This window comes from Electrophorus electricus, chromosome 1, assembly GCF_013358815.1.
Source record: "Electrophorus electricus isolate fEleEle1 chromosome 1, fEleEle1.pri, whole genome shotgun sequence".
Classification (NCBI taxonomy): domain Eukaryota; kingdom Metazoa; phylum Chordata; class Actinopteri; order Gymnotiformes; family Gymnotidae; genus Electrophorus; species Electrophorus electricus.
The window spans coordinates 18,156,127-18,178,136 of record NC_049535.1 but is presented as its reverse complement, the minus strand read 5'-3'; the positions used below and the strand labels follow the sequence as shown (position 1 = coordinate 18,178,136).

The following is a 22,010-nucleotide window of genomic DNA, read 5'->3' as shown; positions in this document are numbered from 1 at the left end:
TGTTCTGTGCTGTTATTAAGAACCGTCACACCGTGCTGAAAGGGACGCGAGAGGTTCAGCACAATCCGGTGAAGGAGTTTCTTCGGACCGAGCGACGATTGGTGAATTCGTATGACGTCACCCTCCCGAGTTTATCAGCGAGCGAGTAAAGGAACTTTAGAACGCTGTGTCCTGGCCTAGCCTACTATTCAAAGCTTAAAAATACTTAAAACTAGTCAAACATCTTGAGGCATGTGTAAAACATCGACCAAACAAGCCTAATTTCAGAGGTCTGTTCTGTTGGTCTTCATTCGTAGATGAGGCATGATTCATTAAGATTCTCTGTCTGTCAGTGGGTAAAAACCCACTACTAGGCCTGTATGATACAGCATGTCAGATGGGGAATGCTGATTATTATGGTGATTTCATCACTAAAAGAGACACCTAGATATGCCAGCTTTTCTCTCTCTCGGGTTCTGTATGTCTGTCATCATGGAGACCACTCAGAAAATATGACTACATAAAGCATATACATGTGCTTGAAGCTAGTAACACACAGTGTCCCATGATCTTTAAGATTTTTATTATTATTATTATGACATTTACATTTATGGCATTTAGTAAACACTCTTATCCAGAGCAACTTACAAAAGTGCTTTGTCATTGAATCATAGAATGCATCCTAGCCAGCACAGTAGGTTAGAGTCCAATATAGCAATGATCTAGAATACTGTAGAAATACAGGGATCATTGCTATTGCCTAGAAGTACAAAATATATAAGGTCTCTCTTAAACAATAAGTACTAGAGTTTGTTAACAACATCAGTGTAATAAACAATACCCTACAATAAGTATTAATTTAGTCAGTCAATATAGGAGCAGGGTCAGTTGCCATTTAAATATTCCTCGAATAGATGGGTCTTCAGTCTTCAGTTTTTCCACCCTCTGACACGCAGAGGGTGTCAGAGGGTGGAAAAGAAAGAAATAATTGTCATCGGCATAGCAGTAGTAGGAAAAACCATGAGAAGATATTACATCACCAAGAGAACGAGTATACAAAGAGAAGCAGGCCTAAAAGTGAGTCCTGTGGAACAAGCCTGGAGAGAACATACATTGTATGTATAGGGTTCTTTTCAAGAACCTAAAGATGCTTACCATAGTCACTACAAAAGAAAAGGTATTGATAGACATACAGGACATATACAGTATACAGAAGGTGTACAAATAGCATTTACAGAACATGGACAAGATCTGAAGAGAGAGGAGTTTAGGTTTGAGAAATATTATGGGGAAAAGATATATTTTAAGGTTAGATTTGAATAGAGAGAGAGTTGCAGACTGTTGGACCAGAGCACATCTAGAAAAAGCACGATCACCACAGCCATGCAGTCTGGAGGAAGGACTAGTAAGCAACCCAGCTGAGGAAGCTCTGAGAGTGCGAGTAGCCTTGTAAGGAAGGAGAGATCAGACAGGTGTGAAGGAGCGAGGCCATTTAGAGCTTTGTAGATGAGTAGAAGTATTGTAAAGTGAATACAGTATTTTACAGGAAGCCAGTGAAGATGTTGGAGAATGGGTGTAATGTGACGGTGAGAACGAGTCTGGGTGTGTACAGGTGAGAAGGCAGGCAGCAGAGCTCTGAACCATCTGAAGTCTGTGAACAGAGGAGCTAATGTGGAACAGAAGAGAGCTGCAAGAGTCCAGGCGGCTAGAGATGAAGGTGTGAATGAGAGTTTCTGCAGCAGACTGAGAGGGGGATGGCCTAATCCTGACAATGTTACACAAATGGAAAACAGACATTTTAACTACAGAGCTGATGTGGATACTGAATGAAAGAGTGGAATTGGGGATGACACCCAGATTTCGAACCAGTGGGGAAGGAGGTGCAACCGTATCATCAAGGGAGAGAGAAAGAGAACCAGCTTTTTTGAGAACTGATTTAGAGCAAGTAGCATGAGTTCAGTCTTATCACTATTTAACATGAGAAAATTGCATTTCAGCCATTTCCTGATTTCTGATAGACAAGTTTCTAACTGATCTAGAGGTGGATTTTTAGTGGATTTAGTGCTAAAATAAATCTGGATGTCATCTGAATAGCAGTGGACATCAAGGTTAAAGTGATGCAAAATGTGTATGATGTCCACATTAACATCATAATAAAAAAAAAAAAAAGTAAAAATTGTAAATTATAAAACATCTGGAAATTGTACATTGTATATATGCATATTATACATTCCCTCTTCATCCATCATATTTATTTATTCATCAAACCACATCCATTTCCCTGTATCTCCCCTCAGCTCAGACAGAGCAGTTACAAAAAGCAGTTATATCAAGTATGACTATGTACGTGACAAATAAACTCTGAACTTTGAAATATGTCCTAAAGGAAGCATGTACACAATTAGTAGGAGGGGCTCAAGAACTGATCCTTGAGGACCCCCTTGAGTAACAGGAGAAGTGGAAGAAGTATAGCCAGAGAGGGTAACACACTGTTTTCTATCAGTTAGATGTGATGTGAACCAGTCCAGGGTGGAGCCATCAATGTCCAGCTCACGCAGCCTAGACGGAAGGATGGAATGGCTTACCATGTGAAAGGCTGCGCTGATCCAGCAGCAAACGAATACTGAGCATCGGAATCCACAGACATGAGGAGATCATTAGTGATGCTTACTAAGGCAGTTTCAGTGCTGTCGACCAGATGGAAACTGGACTGGAATGCATCAAACAGATTGTGGGATTCCAAATAGCTTTGAAGCTGACTGGCAACAGTTTGTTCAAGAATTTTATCCAGGAAAGGAAGATTAAAGATTAAAGAAGTGATCCAGAGCTGAAGGGTCCAAACCAGGTTTTATGAGTAAAGAAGTGACTGCAGCAATTTTGTAGATAGTGAGAACCTGTCCTATAAGCAGTGATTGATTAATAAGAGATGTGAGATGAGGGACCAGATCATGGACAGGCTTTAGTGACAGATGTATGGAGAAGATCAAGTGAGCAGATTGTAGTTTTAGATTTTATTAGAACATCAGCAATGAAAGAAAAATCAAAGTATGAAAAGTAGAAAGAGAAGAAGAAAATAAGTTACTGTATGGTGAGCGGAAAGCCAGAGAGGAAAAGGAAGAGTTATTAGAGCAGAGGGCTCCAGAGAACTGCTGATTTTTTTCAATTTTAGGGTCAAGGAATTCAGACAGCAGCAGAAGCAGCTAGTACTGTCATGGGGTTTAAATAGCTTGGTAACTGTTAAGAAAAGGCATTGTGTTGATCATTAGGGTGGACAAATAGGTTGATTAAGCAGTGTGTAAGGCATCTCTGTAAGCAGACAAGTGATGCTTATCAGCTTTTTCAGCACTTGTACAAAGTTTATCACCTACATAATCATACATGGTATAACTGGCAGTGAATTGCCTTTGTAACTGCTCTGTCCAAGCTGAGGAGAGATACAGAAATGGATGTGGTTTGATGAATAGATAAATGTGTAATGATGGCTGAAGAGGGAATGTATAATATGTATATATACACAATGTACAATTTCCCATTTTTACAAATTAGTTTATATGGGTTTTTTTAATGATATTATTGTGGACATCATACGCAGAGTACACAGAATTGTCCCCACAGTTCATCAGTTGCCCTGATTCAGGGCCCAAATGGCCTGCGGGAAGAAGCTCCTCTTCAGTCTCTCTGTGATGGTCTTCAGGGAGCGTAAGCGCTTCCCTGACCTCAACAGAGAGAAGAGCCTATTGTTGGGATGGGTGGGGTCCTTCACAATCCTCCTTGCCTTGGTCTGCCACCGCTTGTATTAGATGGTCTGCAGGTCAGGAAGTTCTGGAGTGATGCGCTCTGCTGAACGCACCACCCACTTGTAGCTGCAATCTTACTGCTTTAAGGATTAACAGGCCAGTGTTCGCTAAGACGGAACTCCTAAAACACAGACCTACAAAATTCCATTCGTTTTTACTGCTGCCACTGAAAACCTGCATTGGAGCGTGACTGCAACGGTTTCAACTCTACGTGTTATCTTATACCGCCCTCTGTTGTTCAAACCGGAAACTTGGGTTCAGCGAGAAAATGCCATAACACCGATCTTCAGGGCTGCAGTTCATTTCACTTTAGTCAACTTTCACATAACAGTCCGCATTAAATGTCACTCTGTGGGGAATGCCATGTTATGTTAAATGTCACCTAAATTTATTTCATAAAACTCAAGCGTCTTTTCATTTCTTTTTGCTGCGGTCTTAGCTTTGCAAATAATTCACACAATAACTCACATTTTCAGTCTCCGAAAAGTTATTGCTTTGTATACATCCATTTCAGTTTCACTCAAATTCCATCAGTTTCACTCTAAACTCGAGATAAAAGGGTTTTCAACGTTATCATTTTTATGTTTTAAGATATGAAACGGTAATTTCAGTGGCTTGTGTGTTGCTTGCAACTTTAGTGAGCTGCAAACGTGTGCGCGTCAGCCTTCTAGTAATACCTACGCTTTCACGCCTGGCAAGAGAGATACCAGTGCGACCCTGCAACATGACGCTGTTTACATTATTCATGTCTGGACACTACGGTCACAACTTACGTTTCCTAGAAGTATGCTTGCCTTTCGCCAACATAAGGCTGCATCCAGAACTACACTACGTGCTACAGATGTTATCATTTTACGGATATGTGCTGTTAGGACATTAGCAAATTGCTTATCTCGAGCTTGTCACGGGTAGCGTGGCAGAGTGGTCTAAGGTGCTGGATTTAAAAAAAATAAAAAAATTAAAAATCTCGAGCTTGTCCCTGGCCCGCAGCAAATAATATTATCCATCACAACGTTATTATTGTGTAACAGTTACAAAATCTTTACGTTTCATTTAAATAGTAATAAATATTGTTTAATAAACAAATATGCAATGCTCTGTGCCATTCTAATTCAGTTAAGAGCCATATGCCAAAAAAAGCCCTGGTGAGTTTCGGCAAATTCCAATGAAGAAGCAATTAGTGTTTATTGGTGAAGTGGACTGTCAGTAATTCCTCCCAACTGTCATTGGATGTTTCAGGTTACGTTCTTTTCCATCAACGCGAGGTGTAGTCAGGGCACGCACGCTTCGGTGCGGAGGCTTGACGCGTTGCGCTGGGCCAGGATATCTTAGTGGCATTTATCTTCTCGTCTGAAACATTTCTCATCCTTCATCTTTAAATTACAGTAACAATTCGGTATGGAGCTAGAAGAGAAAAGTCCCAAGCCTAAATATGGTAAGTGCTTTGTAGTTGAATTTTTTTTCCTTTTCCTGGCACAAGTCAGTCTGAGGAAACAATGAGTAGCCTAATAGATGGGTGGTACCGCGCGGGTGGCTAGCGTGGATTAGAGTATATTACTAAAGCAAGCGTTTTCCAGTAGCAGCTTCCACTTAAAATCATTTTGATATAAATCAGACTCGCTTTGGAGAAAAGATAGATGCCTGCTAGAAGATGATTTGTGTCTCTCACAATTCAGGCACCAGACACTTAGGATTCTTTTTGCCGCTATTTGCATGAGCATGTGCACGCGGGCCGACCGTAACGTTGTTGCCATGTTACTACAAGGTCTTCATGAATGACTAGCTGACCATTCTGAGACATTTTATCATTTAAGAGAAATAGACAAAGGGTAGCCTACATGTCATCAGACTCAGTTGCAATCTCTACACGCAGACAGCGTAAACCAAAAAGGGACGTTTGTCTGTTACACTGGCTATGCACAAATGTTATCCGTTAATTAATTCTGAATAAAACAGTTTTGTCAGAGCGCTCAATAGATTCTGTCATGACGTAAGACTTGAAACACAACACTTGTTGACACTTCTAAGGTTGCGAAAGGGCAGGACATAACAATGTGAAAAGGCAGTGGTAGCTCAGTGGTTAAAGTAATGGGCTTATCATCAGAAGGTTGCTGGTTCAAGCCCCACCCCTGCTAAGTTGCCACTGTTGGTCCCCTGAGCAAGACCCTTAACCCTCCATTGCTCAACTTGTGTCGTAATAATGAGATAAACACGTGAGTTTTTTTTAAAGAATACATAGATCTCTGCGGATAAAATCTCTCATGAGTTCTTGTAGAAGGCTTCTGTAACTGAGGCTGAGTTCATCGTGTGGTTAATGATAGACAAGCATGGTGGTTTCTTATCAATTGTTTTTCAAGTTGTAACATCAAGAATCCTCAAGAATTACAGAACTTCACAAATATCAATATCAGATTAATGTGTTTAAGAGTCCTATGACAATAGAGGTGGAAAAGATTTGACTTTTGTGATGAGGCTTGTGCACAGGGTTGCTTTGATTGCTGCTGGCTTGAGGAGGCTGTACATTACAGAAATGTAATGTGATGCAGTTCAGCATCAGCCTCTGGAGTAGAGTGGCTGTGTGTTAATTTAATCAAGAAAAAGAAAACACACAGCAGCCGCAGAGTTAAACTGGACACTACGCTCTTTACCTAGGCAACGTGCAGCTTCTTGTCTCTGTGTGTGTGTGTGTGTGTGTGTGTGTGTGTCTGTGTAAAGTGTCATGTGCTGGTGTCTGTTGTGTCAAGCATTCCAGAGGGCAAATGAGCAGCAGTGTTTAGCTTCAAAGCAGTACATTCAAAATAAACTTTGTGTCAGACAAAGGAAATGGCAAGATAGCCTCTATCTAGATATTATAACAAATGGAACCACAGAAAAGACGACAGAGAAGAGACAAGTAGTGTTAGGCCACATTGTTCGTATTGGTTCGTACTGCCTTTTCTATTGTGGGCCTGGTACAGGTAGCTTACTGTGAGCTAAACTGCAACAAGGACAGTAATCTTTTATGACCTGCTAAAAACCTGGAGCCCATTAGAGATGACAATATTAGACTGGTGTTTGGTTTTAGACAGCTGTGGATGTGTTGGGAAGTTCTGCCTTCCTCAGATCACTTGTGTGTTGATTGGCAACATATCGGTGGCTATTTGAAATGGAGTCAACGGTGCGCTGCTTTGGAATTTGGGAAAATAGATGGAAGTGCGAGGAACTGTCCATAGATGAGGTTGGATATCAGCAAATAAATAGGCAATAAAGCTGCTCTTTAATTAAATCTTGTCTTTTTCTTCTCAGGTGACTCACGGAAATTTGACCCTGATTTTAAAGGCCCCATTCATAACAGGTGATAGATATTTATTTGTATTTATTTATTTCCTTGGTGCTGTTTTGTAACTGGTTTTTAAAAATGCAGTGAATTGTATTCTGCATTTTTGCTTGTTTATGTGCTATTTTTACACCACACCAACCGCACACCAAGATCTCAAGACAGGAAACAAAGTGGCCCACCCCCTCCCTCCCCTGAAGCCTTTTTTGAGCTTCTGTATTCCCATGAGCCCTCTCCACCCCATAGCTGCAGCACTTGCTCTGCAGTTCAGCAACTTTCAAGAGACTTCAGATTTAGTCAAGTTTGAATGAAATACTGGACGTCCATACTGTAAAACTTTAATGTTTATTTATACACAGCAGAGTGGCGGTATGGAGAATGTGGAGAACAGAGTCTTTATTTTATAGACTCAGTCTCTAGGTCTTGTTTCTTGTAAACACTGGAGTGTAGTTCAGAGTGTCTTTACTGGGTGTACATATAGCATATATGCATTGTGTGTGTGTGTGTGGGTGTGTATAGACGGTAACTGCAGGGTGTCTGTATAGAGTGGACATGTGCTGTGTGTGTGTGTGTGTGTGTGTGTGTGTGTAGAGGGTGCTTGTAGAAGGCAATTTTGTGATATTTGTTTTTCTTACAGGGGTTGTACAGATATCCTCTGTTGCCTCATCTTCTTCCTGGCACTGCTGGGCTACTTTGCAGTGGGAATTCTGGGTAGGTTTATCCTTGTGACATCATCAATCCATCCATCCATCTACCCACCCACCATCATTTATGAGGCTAACTCTGAACATCATGTACCATTTTGTGTATAACTATGAAATGTTATTATTCCCAAGAGAATGTATCTGTCTGTTGGTTTACCTATCTATCAATGTATCTCCCCCAGCATGGACTCAGGGTGACCCACGGAAACTGATTTACCCCACAGACAGTACGGGGCAGTTCTGTGGACAGATAGGCACTCCACTGGAGTAAGTTCCCTAAAGATTTATCCCTCCATTTATCCATCCACCCATGTCCTTATAGACCTTTATAGTGCTAGAGTAAAGCTCCTGTAACTCAGCAGGTAATGTGAGGTGCTCGCTACCCTGAGGTTGTGGGTTCAGTTCCTTGACAGCACACACACACCTGTCTTGAAAACAAACCTCAGAATGCTGCACTTGCTACATATGATGCTCTTCTTTTGTGTGCTTAGGAAGAAACCTTTCCTGTTTTACTTCAACATCATGAAGTGTGCCAGTCCACTGGTACTGCTGGAATTCCAGTGCCCCACCACCCAGGTCTTACCTACCACATCCTACCGTAAACTCTCTTAGCAGAGCAGTGTGCTCTATGACCAGTGTATCTGTATTACTGACATCAGGCACAACAGAGCTGTTTTTGTGTATGCATGTGTGTGTACATGTATGTGTGTGGATACAGATCTGTGTGGAGAGTTGTCCAAATCAGTTCCTGACGCTAGTGAAGGCCAAGCTCAGCACAGAGGCCACACGGTACTACTTCCAGTTCTGCAAGGAGGGAGCAAACCTTAATCTGGTGAAGACAAGAACCCTGCCTCACACACACACACACACACACACACACACACACACACACACACACACACACACACACACACACCAGTGTTTAGAGCAGAATGATGCCACTAAGTGTTAGAGCTCACTGAGCTGGCATGGATCAACTAAGGTTGTGTTGAGCTGAATATGGTTTCACTGATTTCTGAATTTAATCAAAGTGCATTCAGTGTGATTGTGAACAAAGTAGTGTGATGGTATGTGAGACTGTAGATAGTGTGATGCATAGTGTGTATGACTTTAGACAGTATTTGTAACTTTAGACAGTGCGATGGAGAGTGCATGTGCCTAGATAGTGTGATAGTGGGTGTGATTACCTATAGTATGATAGTGCGTGAACTTTACGATATGACAGAGTGCTGTTATTGAATGTGTGATATTAAACACGGCTCATTGCACAGAATTGATTTCTGATTGCCATTTGTATGGTTTCTGTTACAGTATGGTTTCCATTTACATGCTTTCTGGTACAATATGGTTTATTGTACAGTGTGATTTATGGTACAATATGGATTCTCATTATTTCTTCTATGTGAATGGTTTCTGCTACAGTATGGTATGGTTTTGTATTGCATGGTTCCTGGTTCTTTATTACTTTTATGTGTATGGTTCCTGGTAGAGTATGGATCCTGGTAGAGTATTGTTTCTGGTATGGTATGGTTTTGTATGTGTTTGGTTTCTGGTACAGTATAGTTTGTGTGCATATGGGTTCTGGTTGTGGATCCGATGAAGCCTAGAGTTCACTCATCTCATGATTCTATTTCCAGTCAGTCCCTGAAATCCTGAAGAATCGAATGTGTCCAGCTATGGTCATTCCCAGCAAGCCTTGTAAGTTTTTTAGCAGCATCCGTCTTCTGAAGTGTTTCTATGCCAGCATCTAATATGTGTGTGTCTGTGTCTGCAGTTACGCGTCGGTGCCTCCCAGCCCTGGAGACAAAGGGGGGTGTTGTCGTAATCGGCAATAAAACAACCTTTGTATATGGAGACATCAACTTAAACGCCACAGATCTCCTGGAGGCATCAAAGTCAGTTTATCATACAATAGCATTCACAGTAATTGAAAACAAAAAGTATGAATTTTTAGAAATCTAATGTGAAGTTGCATTTAGCCTAATGAAAACAAAACAGGCATAATTGAATGTCTACATATTCAATACAAAGAAGTCCTTAAACATAGTGCTGGTGTTTTTTCAGAAATTCCAACTTGGTTGTTGAGGCTCGTCAGGTGGCCATGAAAATCTTTGAGGATTACACAGAGTCCTGGCCTTGGATTCTGCTGTGAGGCTCTCCAAAAGAAACACTGCTACTGTTTCTCTCATTATAACACCACAGCACAGCCATAACACACTGCAGAAGCCACTATACAGCCCTCTCTCTAGCACGTATGCCACCCTCGTCTGATTGAACTTTACCCTAATTGAGGAAAGCCTCTAGCTCACCTGGTATGGTTGGTAGTGTCAGGTGCTAGCAGCTGTTGGTTCAATTAAACATTAATCCATTAATGTTTAAGAGTACATGCTGTAAGGTTTTAGTTTGTTTACTTCATCAATTTTAGCTTCACAAAACGTGAGTCTGACTTGGTCTCTGTCCCACTTTTTTCTGTCTGGTCACTACATTTTTTCTGTCTCTCCCTTTCAGTGGGTTGGTGATCGCGATGCTTGTGAGCCTGTTCTTCATCATTCTCTTGCGTCTGTTGGCTGGGGTCATGGTTTGGGTCATAATCACCATGGTCATCGCTGTTATCGGCTATGGTGAGGACCCTTGTTGCTGTGGAACCCTTGCACATCCTTCCCTTGCCTCTGTTCCGCGTGTGTCCTCTCGTCTAGGGAGCGGAGTCTTTGCATGCCCCAGTGAGCAGTTGGGTTAATTGTGCTATTAGTGGGGAAAAAACAGCAATGGAACTCAGAGATCAAAGCGACTGAAGACCTTACAGCATGAATGACTGCTGCAGCTGACCTCATCACAGCAAAGAATAGATCTCCCAGTGCTCTTTGGTTATTTTGTTGTTTTTCATTGACAGCATTTAGCTGATGCTTTTATCCAAAGCGACCTACAGTTATGACTGAGTACAACTTGAGTAATCGAGGGATAAGGGTCTTGCTCAGGGGACCAACAGTGGAAACTTGACAGTGGTGGGGCTTGAGCCAGCAACCTTCTGATTATAAGTTAAGTACCGTAACCACTGAGCTACCACTAGTTTCCTGAGCCATCTCTGCCACTCAATTTCTCTGCAGGGATTTTACACTGCTACATGCAGTATGACAGTCTCAAGGGACAGCCTGGTGCTAACATCACAATCAAGGACCTGGGCCTGCAAACGGACTTCTCAGTATATCTACACCTTCAGCAGACCTGGCTGGCTTTCAGTAAGACACCGTCTCTGTTTCTTCAGCTTCTCCAGCCATTAGATTGAAAGCTGTAGGAGGTCAGCGTGGTTGAGACTTTTAGAGTCAGAAAAGATGCATGACTGTTTATGCAGCAGTAGTAAAGACAGTTTCTGCATTGGTGTTTTCCAATAGTATTACAATAACAATAGAAATAATGAATATAGCATGTCATAACAGTGTCTGCACTGCTGGAGGACTTAGCTCTGTATGTGGGTTGGCCTCTGCACTCACAGTGATCATCCTGTGCATCGTGGAGGTAGTTGTCATCATTACCCTCATCTTCCTCAGGAAAAGACTCATCATCAGCATCGCTCTGCTTAAAGAAGCCAGCAGGTGAGGTTATCATAGGTCTTACCAGGTTGCATGAACACACACGCAGTTTCAGCTTGTGCTGAATACACACACCCACACACCTTCATACAGGTCTAAAAATTAGAAGTTACCTTGTGACAGCAGGGCCAGAAGGGCAACAAACATACAACAAAAACAACATTGATATTAAATGCAACAAAAGACTAAAGCTTGTTCCCAAACAAAGAGAAATTAGAGTGACCTAACTGTTTTAAGTGTGTGTACAGAGATATTATCTGGTTGGAGTTTCCCTGCCCTGTTCCTCTGCTTTTAGGGGAGCTGAGAGGTAGCAGCTGTGTGTTCACAAAAATGCTCTTAGACGTATGCGTAACTAAACCCAACACCTTGTCTGTTTTTCAGGGCGATCAGTCACATGATGTCATCGCTGTTCTACCCGGTGCTGACCTTTGCCCTCCTGTGTCTAGTGATTGCATACTGGGCCATCACTGCAGTGTATCCACCTTAGAGGTCTTTTACCTCCTGCTCATGTTACACTGCTCCTGCTCATGTCACACACTCCAAAGTGATCCTACAAAGGAGGTTTTGACCCGAGTTGCTCCCTAACTGATCCCTCCAGCTTTCTGTCCACCTCCAATGAGCCTGTCTACAAGGTTTTCAACACCAGCGAGTGTGAATACTCTAGAGACACCTGTGATCCTAAGGTCAGTCACTTGGAGCATTTAATCATCATACTGATAATTATTTCATAAGTTGAATCTTTTACAAGATTCTGGGAGTACTGTATATGTGTGTGTGTGTGTGTGTGTGTATGGTGCATACAGTGTATAAAGTGCTCATATCTGTATCACTGAGGTTAAAGTAACTATCACAGGACGAGGCAAAGCAGAAAACAAATGCAGAGTCGTGGTGGTGAGAGGTGTCCAAACATGATTATGGAGAACACAAGGATAGGACCAGGCAGGACTGGAAACAGAAAACTATATTAACTTCGGCTAAGACTTCATAAACACTAAACAAAGCATGTATGCTATAAACATGCAGACTAATTAAGACTAAACAAGACACCAATGAGGAATCTCGGGGGCAGGGAGCAGAGACACACAAAAGGGTGGAGACATGAATGTAAAGGAACAAAATCACATGGCATGGACACCATGGGAGCAGCAATGCCAGCTAGTGCGCTATTCTCTCCATGCACATTTTCACAGTATTGAATGTATTTGACTTTTTCCACAGACATTCAACGGCAGTAATATCTCTGCCCGGTGTCCGGACGCAGAGTGCCTGTTTGCTTTCTATGGTGGTGAGACATACTACCACAAGTACCTGATTCTTGTCCAATTCTACAACCTATTCCTGTTTTTCTGGTGTGCCAACTTTGTAATGGCACTGGGCCAAGTCACCCTGGCAGGGGCTTTTGCCTCCTACTACTGGGCCTTCACCAAACCAGATGACATCCCAGCAAGCCCCATCTGTTACTCGCTCAGCCGAGCTCTAAGGTGTGTGTGTGTGTGTGTGTGTGTGTGTGTGTGTGTGTGTGTAAGTAAGTAAGTATGACATTTGATGAAGCTTTTTGTGGTTGTGTCTTTCTCTTAGGTATCACACAGGCTCCTTGGCCTTTGGCTCCCTTATCCTTTCTATCGTGCAGGTTGTCCGGGTGATTCTGGAGTATCTGGAAGATCACCTGAAAGGTATGGAGTTTTTCCAGGCTTCTGGCCTCTCCAGTTTATGACACCTTCCATGCTCTGGGGCTCCTCATTCCTCTGTTTGCTTTCCCAGATGCTGAAAATGGATTTGCCAAGTTTCTCCTGAGTTGCATGAAGTGCTGCTTCTGGTGTCTGGAGAAATGTATCAAGTTCCTTAACAGAAATGCCTACATCATGGTGCACACAAAGCCCTCCACCGAGCATTGCTGCTGACATTTGTTGAAAGAAAGCTTTTAAATGTTAATGGAACAATTTCAGTGTCTGTAACATTGCCAAATGCCAGTTGATTTTACAATTTCTTTTTTTCCAGATCGCTATTTATGGTAAAAATTTCTGCACGTCTGCTCGTGACGCCTTCTTCCTCTTGATGAGAAATGTTGTTCGGTAAGAATTGTTACAGAAGGTGTGGGAGTCTATAAACAGTTGCCTTGACAATATATGTTGTCTAAAACAAATTTCTCTTTTGTTCACTCAGAGTGGTGGTCTTGGACAGTGTGACTGACTTCCTGTTGTTTTTGGGCAAGCTTCTCATTGTTGGGATAGTTGGTAAGGTCCGCGTGATATCATTGGTCAGGGCTGGTGGTTTGACTGGGGCTGTGCAGACACACATCCTCCATTCAGTGTTCAGCATCCACACACAGGTTAAGCAAAATCCCACAGTAAAAAGGCCATCCACACTGACAATGCCTCAGGCTGGATCTTGTAAAGCATCTCGACAAGTCTCAGGTTTGCCTCGGCTGTTCTACTCCATGTTCTTTTTTTTTTATATGTTAATAAAGTCAGAAATTAACCTGCCTTTCCTTCCATCAGGAATCTGCTCCTTCTTCTTCTTCACACAGAGGATAAAGCCCATGGAGGAAGCGGCACCTTCGCTCAACTACTACTGGGTTCCCATTCTAGTGAGTGAGCTGTTCTAAGACATTCATTCTGCACTTACTCTTACCTCAATGTAGCTTAATACAAAGCTGATCTGAGCGCAGCTACAGCTCAGATTGTATTACAGGATAATACATCTTATCTGAATAAAGCTGCATCCAAACCTGTATTTTGTGTTATATGAATAATAGTGACCAACTTGCTTAGAATCAGCCAGGACTGTAAACATTAGCAGAGATTAGCTTCTCTCCGAGGCTGGGTTTTACCCAACACGAATGTTTACCTTAGCAGAGCCAGTTTGTTGTTTTCTCTCTACAGACGGTGGTGCTTGGCTCATACCTCATCGCCCATGGCTTTTTCAGTGTCTACGCCATGTGTGTGGACACACTCTTCCTCTGCTTCTGTGAGTGTGAGGCTTTATTTATCTTAGCAGGCCAAATAGTAGCCAAACTCTATAACAGGGAGGACGTGACACACTCAGTGAGCTGCCTAGAGGCCCAGGTTTACAATGAAAACCTCCTGAAAAGATGCTTAAAATGGTGCTTATCTTCAAGTGATTCAAGTATACATTCAAAAGATACATTTTAATCAAGCTGTACTGAGCTTTCTTGCTCACTACAGTATTTCCATTTTCTTACTCTCTTTACTTCCAAATTTCTAATATGCTCAAGGACACTTACTGTGCTTTCACTTTAATTCTTTTCTCTTTCTCCCTCTCTCTCTCTCTCTCCCTCTCCATCCACATAACTGCAATCTGCCCTGTTGACTGTCTGCTGCCTAATTGTTCTCATAATACACCATTAACACAAAAACACCGACTCAACCCTTGTATGAAGGCGAGGACTTAGAAAGGAATGATGGTTCGTCAGACAGGCCCTATCTCATGTCTCCGGAGCTGCATGAGATTCTGGCTATGAGCAAGCCAGCAGATGACACGGATCACATACCTGCGCCAGGAACGAGGGAGGAAGTCCCACTGCAGGAGAATGGGGAGGTTCAGCTGAAGCAGCAGGACCTTCTTAAACAGGACAACGAGGAAGAGATGCCGCTAACCCAGGAGGCTCAGCAGGAGGAGCCAGAAGCCCCCAGTTCCCAGGAGGTGGGAAAGCAGTTGGAGGTGTTGGAGGAAGAAGAGGAGAAAACCCATGATGAAGAAGCACCAGCACCGCCATATGAGACGCTCCGAGACACAGTGCAAAACGGCCCTCATGACAGTGACATTAAAGAGACAGAAGAACCTGCTCACCAGCAGGAGGTGCAGCCACAGGTGGAGCTCCAGCAGGTGGGAGTAGAGCCAGAGCAAGCTGAGCCCCAGGAAAACGGCCCTCGGGAGAATGAAGCCCCACTCACTCCCAGCAGTAGTGCGTATGCGTTATAAGACAACTCGTTGAACCCCATTCATGGTATAGTCTGTCCAGCCAAGTAGAAGAATTGCTCATTGGAGTCACTCGCAGAACCAAATGTACTTCAGATTTCACCCGACAGCATGTATTTCAGTGGTGCTTATTCTGCCACTCTGGTCATGTTTAGGAAGGTTTCTAACTGGCTGAGAGCAGAAACTTTCTGTTGTTAGGTGCATGTCAAAAATGTTTAGCACTACAGTTACTGAATGCAAGTGTAAGCTTGTGAGATGGAGCTTGTAGACTTGGAAAAAGATAACACGCTTGTGAACCCTCTAGGCTGTTAAGTGGACCTGAATCTTATTATATATTGTATGGCTCTGTACGTGTTGCGTGCGGCAGAGTGAGACAGATTTGTGTTTGGTGTAGGAAGTGCAAAAGTGTGATTGTTTCCAGTACACTGTGTTATAGGTAATGGATTTGTGCCTAATTATTGTGAATTAACGAATTATTAATAATTTTAAACACTGCAATTCTTTAAAGTTTAGTATTACTATGTTTACAATGATAAAGGCAAAACTCTTATTCGTTTACATGCGTACCAGCTAAGGCCATTTGGTGAAATGGTTTGATTTCAAAAGGTAAAAAATAATAAAGATAAATGTGTGGAATCGATCATACATATTTACTATAAATGAAAAGAAAAGACAGGTGGCAGACAGACCCGGTTAAGGTGTTCCTGTGTTGTGGTGATTTGTGCTGCCGTTACTGTTTCCGGATGTTTGTCGTTCTGTTTCTACCTCTGCCTGTCGTTCTCTTTTCTTCTACCTTTGTACGTCTCCCAGTGCTTGACTAAAGCTGCCGTCCTCGGCTGTACCTTTCTGTCTCTAACACCTCACCAGCGCCTACGCTTCCTTACAGAAAGGGGCATAGCTTACTGTGGAATAAAACCCCGTGCTTTAGCGCGTTCATGCTCGCGCTTCTATAGCGTGCCGTTTTAATGACGTCACTGAACGTTTTTCCAGTGGAAGATCTGGAGCGCAACGACGGATCAGCAGCGAGACCTCACCTAATGTCCCAGACCCTCCTCAACACCCTCAGCAAACCCAGTGAGAAGAGCAGGACAGCATGGAGTGCCCAATAAAGGACGAAAGACTGAAATACGGGGAGAACGGGAGGCGCCTGTATGAGCATTCAGATGGACCACAGTCAAGTTATCAGGCCACAGTACACGTTTACCTAAACACGTAAATTGCTTAAACGTGCGTATTACTAGTCCTCCATAGTCTGTCACAAGGTACAAATAGTCCACCGGCTGAAAAGTTACATGGACTTGGGATATATGCGTTTATAACCTGACTGCTGCTTGTCAAAGCTCTTCAGAAAGAAAGCAGCTAAGAACAAAATTCTAAAATGCAGGCAAACGTCTAACAAGTCAAGCCATCGAGTCTATCTCAAAAGAATATAATTGATTTTTTTTTCAATAAATATTAATCCCGATTTAACCGTTGTGTGTGTAATTCCTTAAGTGGTTTACTGAGCGCGTCAGAGGGGGCGGTGCTGGGCTGTCATTAGGACATGCACCCTCCTCTGAGGAAGAACGTGTTGCCGTAGCTAAGCAACGTGGAAAAAGTCAGCCAAACAATCGCCTCTCAGAGACGTGAGCAAAAGTCATCGGATGTTATAATAAGCGGATGTCACAATGCCTGGCACTTTTAGCTCAGGTAGTATAAAACCTCCAATTCATAATCAAATTGTCGAGCTGCAGCGAAAAATTCAACTACTTGGTAAGTGTTCGCCTGTAAAATTAACATGACAGCTAATTAATGCTAGCTAGTTAGCTAAGGTTGTAGCTAACTAGCTAATTATGCAGCATTTAACACTGTCAATTCCAAAACTACCCTGGTACCTTAGTTTGTTCAGTGATGGACAATCAAATAAATGGGCCAGCGAACTTTTGTTCCCAACAGAGGGAGACAGAAGTGCGTACTATGAGAGCTCTCAAACTACAATCAAGAAGAACAAAAGCACAATCCTACAACTAAGGCTGGAAAACAAGCTTCTGCACAAGAAACTGGCAGAGGCGCTGGCTGTATGACACCTTCATATACACACGCACACACACAGCAGAAATGCTAACTCTATGACAATTACACAGACCACACATAAATACATTTAGCAGAGGTGCTAGTTGTATGACACACACACACACACAGCAAGTCTGCATGTAAAACCTGCAGGTAGGTTTTGCAGCTGTATCCAGTCACCTGTCCTAACTGTTCTTTGTCTCTATTACCAGGGAGATGAGCAGGTGATCAGGGAGGCGTTTCAAAACCACGGCTCAGAGAAGGCAGCACTCCGGAACATGTCTGCGAAGGTCTGGATGAGCTCACAGATCATGGCAGGCTCACACACACCTTTTACATGGTTTCACTATCCAACACATTACACACACACAATTTGTGTGTTGTCTGTTTTACCTGCCCCATGCATAGGCAGCAGTGCAGGTGTTGGATCAAAAGGTGTGTGATAAGATGAAGAAGTTGAATGCACAGAAATACATCACGCAAACATACCGTCGGCAGCTAGATGAACTGCATGTCCAGTTTGAGAGAGCAAGAAAAGAGAGGCGGGGGCCTCCATCTACAGAAGACACAACGGTAACACATCAAGAAATTACATCTATTGCCCACAAAGCTCAGGCTGTGCATATTTCTGTAAACTGTACACAAAAATAATATACACACACATCCAAAACACAGTGTTCAGAGAATGTGCTCACCAAAAACTTACTGCCTGTTTTTGTGTACATTACTATCTGACATTTGATTCTTAAATTATTATATCTCAGTGCATCTTACACTTGATCTTTTTAAACCTACCCTCTCACACACACATTAAAACACAAGTAAATCAGCAGTTCCTTGTTTAGTGCTGGCAACTGATATGTTGCACTCATTCACAGAAAGAAGGGGACTCCGCTGATGTGCTTCCCCAAAAGGTTACACCTCCTGTCCTGCCCAGTGCCCCACCCACTATCTCTCCTACTGCCCAATAAATCCTACTCCTCCCTATTAGCTTCAGTATCTAAATAAAAACGCATATTCTGAAAATCAGCTCCTCAGTAATTTATTGAAAATGGTGTTGTAATTTAAAAGGTATGGGATCATTTTGTGTACAGGCTTGTGATGTATGTGTGTGTGTGTTTAGCAGAACCTACGTGTATTGGAGAACCGATTGGAGAAAGCACAACTAAAATGTAAAGAGGCTGAACACATCATGCGGAGCTACCTGAAACTAAAGCAGCACCTGCAGGTAACAGCAGCACACCTCCAGGTAATGCAATGCACCTGCAGGTAATCAAGCCCACAGCAGCACAATGGTGTAATGCTCTGAAGTTGGCAGACATGCTGGGGCAGGGGAGCGTTTACCCGGTGTGTACAGCAGTACCGTGTCCTCCGTATGAGTGCACTAAAACTTTTTGTGTGAGAACCGCTGAAGTGCATCTTAGTGGATGAACTCAGTGTGCATGGTCAGCAGGCTGAGATGTGCTCTGTTTCAGGAGGAGAGCCTGTCCTTCCAGTCCCAACTGGACCAGTTGGAGGGGGAGATCCTCCGTCAGAAACAGGATCTCCGAGAGCTGCAGGTCATGAACAACGATGCCCACCTGGCCAAGGACGCAGCAAAGGTGCAGCTCACACAAAAAGCCGAGTCTCACATACTGGCAGTGAGGTGTGTCTAATTTACTTATTGTGTGTGTGTGTGTGTGTGTGTGTGTGTGTGTGTGTGTGTGTGTGTGCGTTAGGCAGAGCTACAGCGGCAGGAGGAGCTGGTGTATGGCGAACGGAGGAAAAGGGAGGTCATTCTAAGTCAGTATAAGAAGCAGGTGGAGGAGCGGCGAGCACAGGCTGAGAGAGGAGAGCGCCGTGTGAGTCACATGATTTATAACACCACCCTATATCAGACCACACACACCACTTTACTGCCTACACCACACAAATCAAGGCAATTAAATAAACTAAATATAACTGTCTATAAAATACCCTGGTTGGCTGCTCTCTAAGTACTGGAAGCTGTGCTGATGCTCTGGCTCCTGTGGAACTCCAGGCCCAGCGGGCTGCAGTGCACCTGGATGAGCTGAGCAGTGAGGCCCAGCACAGCGTTACGGGAGGAGGGGAGGAGGACAGAGCCATGTCCAGCTTTGAGGAGGCTTTCCACCGCATCAGAGAGGCTACCGGAGTCACCGGTACACAGGTGAGACACAGGCACGTACATGTGCGCACACACACATGCACACAAACGCCACTTGCTAAATTGTATCTGTGATTAATGGTGTGCCTGTAATTGTGTGTGTTTGTGCAGGAGGTAGTGGATAGGTTCATATCTCAGCAGGACACTCAAAAGCATTTGCATGAGATGAAGCTTCAGAATGAGACTATACTGCAACAGCTGAAGGAGGAGAGAGATTCCCTGCACACACAGTTCCAGGAGCTGAAATACTCAGGAGAGAGCAAACTAACCAGGTGAGAACCTGCTTCACATATACACACACTCCACAACTTATTTAACTGGATTAGTGAGAAGTTTTCTGCATCTAACATGAGTGAAGTCCAAGATATCCTATTGGGTTATGGGTGTGTGTGTGTGTTTGACTGCATAGTCCTCTGTGTGCCTCTGTGTGTGTGTGTGAATCTGTGTGCTAATGTAAGCATAACTGTACATGTTTATGGGTATATAGACTAAAATGGCTTATGAACTCTGCTCTGTGTGTGTTTTACAGTGGCCGGCAAATGTTGGAGGATTGTAAGCAACATCTGCAAAGGGAGCAGCAGAGACGAGATGGAGCTAAAGAGACGCTGGACAGACTCACACACCTACTGAACACAGTCAATGCTGGAGTGGAGCATCTCACAGACAAGTTACAGCACATCCCACTGGTACACACAGTCTCAGCAAACATAAAATCTCCATCTAAAATCTTTAGTTTATGCAAATGCTACTTAAAGCAACTAAACCATTCTGTTTATATGTGCGCACGTGTGTGTGTGTGCGCGTGTGTGTAAACCCCGGTGTTCCGCTCTCCCTTAGCCGAAGGATGGCACTGTGGAGCAGGCGGTGGTGGACCCGGCAGAGAGGATTCTAGACCTGCTGCGGCAGGCTGAGTGGAAACTGCAGCAGGTGCAGGAGGAGCTGCAGGACCAAGACCTGCCAACTCTCCTCAAGGACATGGAGGATGAGGAGGTGAGTGTCTGCCCAGCCAGGCCCACTGGACTAGTGGGGCTGCATTTGAGTGGCTTGCTAATATTAAATGCGTGACTCTTTCCAATTCCACAACTTTCACAAACAAATGCTGTACATTCATACACATGAAATGTGGATTTAGCCACAGTCTGATTACTCTGCACACTTTTGTGTGTGTCTTTTGAGTGAGAGGAAAAACTGATGGTTGGAATTCTATCACTGTGTGTGTGTGCGCGCGTGTAGTTCCAGGCCAGCATTGAGGGGAAGCTTCCACAGTATAACACCCGCATCACACTGCCTGAAACCCAGAGACTCGACCCCTATGACGGTGAGACTACTGACTTACATAAGCACATTCATGCATATACACAGACCATTCAGGTGGAGACTTGGGAGGTTGTTCTCTCTAGCTGTGCTGTTTAATGGAATTTCACTGTACTGTGGAAGTGCATTTTTATGCAGTTTTAAGATGGAAATTTTGTGTTGCTTGTGTTGATCTAAAGACTTTACAGGTCTCTGCCACCTTTCTCTTGATTATTTGATTAGAGCATCAGTAGGTATGTATACTTCTTTTCTGTGCGTGTGCGTTCGCTTTTCTTATTCTGTCTTCGCTCTCGGTCTCTGTGCCCTCACTGCTAACAGAAGATGAAGACAGTGGAGATGATGAGGGTGACATTATCACACGAGCCTCCCTTAAACGTCAATCACAGCTAATTATCGACTCTAAGACCAAGAGGAAGACTCGCATGAAGAAAAGGAAGGGGAAGCTGTGATGGGGGCTGCAGACACCTTCCACTGCTACCTCGCACCTCACCTCCACCTGCAGGGAAGGAGCAGAAAATAATACCTCAGAAAACAAAGTAGCTTTCCCATAATCCCCCTGCAGACACAATGATGGTATACATAGTACAAAATCCCTTTATAGTTTGACTCTTATCTGTCATATAGGCATAGTAACAGGTAGTTAGATTTTGACCAGGTTTTATTTAATCAAATCAACTTTTTGTCCCCTGTTAAGCATTGGGTTTAAAAATATTCCAAAGACACATGCATGTACATGATAAATTCTAAAATAAATCTTACCTGTTCTACAATTCAGGTCCAAGTGGTCATTAATCAATCTAATGGCTCCAGGTACAAAAGTCACTCCCCGGCAGACCATTTGACACCAAGAGCAGTGGTAATGATGGCCATGAGGCAACAGCTCAAATATACAAGAAGGACACGGAAGGGATGGTTAATAATGGAACGCCCTTCCTTTAGTGTTTGTTGTTTATGAAATATAGTCAATATCCTGAGTGGAAGAACCAGTCATTATAAAGAAGGTGGCCATGACCCTACAGATGACGACTTAGTTTTCAAAATTAAGGAGTAAAAGTGGCAGAAGATAAAACTGCACTCAATAAAAGCCGTAAAGGATGGACAATACAGATGGATTTACAGAAAAGGAGTTCAACTTCCTAAGAAAGTAAATACGTTGCT

The 22,010-nt window shown here is 43.2% G+C and overlaps 2 protein-coding genes across 8 annotated transcripts; both read left to right on the top strand.

Moving 5' to 3' along the window:
• The first annotated feature begins 5,041 nt into the window (after positions 1-5,041).
• slc44a2 (solute carrier family 44 member 2) lies at positions 5,042-16,792 on the top strand. 4 transcript variants are annotated; one of them, XM_027028145.2, is made up of 23 exons: positions 5,042-5,211; positions 7,062-7,110; positions 7,730-7,803; positions 7,979-8,063; positions 8,288-8,372; positions 8,515-8,628; positions 9,434-9,494; positions 9,571-9,691; positions 9,861-9,944; positions 10,305-10,417; positions 10,901-11,032; positions 11,287-11,386; positions 11,765-11,857; positions 11,982-12,066; positions 12,602-12,864; positions 12,962-13,056; positions 13,145-13,248; positions 13,382-13,455; positions 13,547-13,617; positions 13,882-13,970; positions 14,266-14,350; positions 14,784-15,308; positions 16,313-16,792. In XM_027028145.2, the coding sequence occupies exons 1-23, from the start codon at positions 5,175-5,177 to the stop codon at positions 16,429-16,431; spliced, it is 2,658 nt and encodes an 885-aa protein (XP_026883946.2). In that variant the 5' UTR covers positions 5,042-5,174; the 3' UTR covers positions 16,432-16,792. The 4 variants fall into 4 exon arrangements, with proteins under 4 accessions (XP_026883946.2, XP_035386376.1, XP_026883948.2 ...); XM_035530483.1 differs by having other exon boundaries at positions 13,547-13,797; XM_027028147.2 differs by lacking the exon at positions 14,784-15,308.
• Positions 16,793-16,836: 44 nt separating this feature from the next.
• Positions 16,837-21,615, top strand: ccdc151 (coiled-coil domain containing 151). 4 transcript variants are annotated; one of them, XM_027028148.2, is made up of 14 exons: positions 16,837-17,074; positions 17,258-17,379; positions 17,587-17,664; positions 17,783-17,947; positions 18,253-18,288; positions 18,498-18,602; positions 18,850-18,975; positions 19,093-19,215; positions 19,395-19,541; positions 19,650-19,810; positions 20,068-20,224; positions 20,376-20,528; positions 20,772-20,856; positions 21,171-21,615. In XM_027028148.2, the coding sequence occupies exons 1-14, from the start codon at positions 16,990-16,992 to the stop codon at positions 21,299-21,301; spliced, it is 1,674 nt and encodes a 557-aa protein (XP_026883949.2). In that variant the 5' UTR covers positions 16,837-16,989; the 3' UTR covers positions 21,302-21,615. The 4 variants fall into 4 exon arrangements, with proteins under 4 accessions (XP_026883949.2, XP_026883950.2, XP_026883952.2 ...); XM_027028149.2 differs by having other exon boundaries at positions 16,839-17,074; positions 18,501-18,602; XM_027028151.2 differs by lacking the exon at positions 18,253-18,288 and having other exon boundaries at positions 16,839-17,074; positions 18,501-18,602.
• The last annotated feature ends 395 nt before the right edge of the window (positions 21,616-22,010 follow it).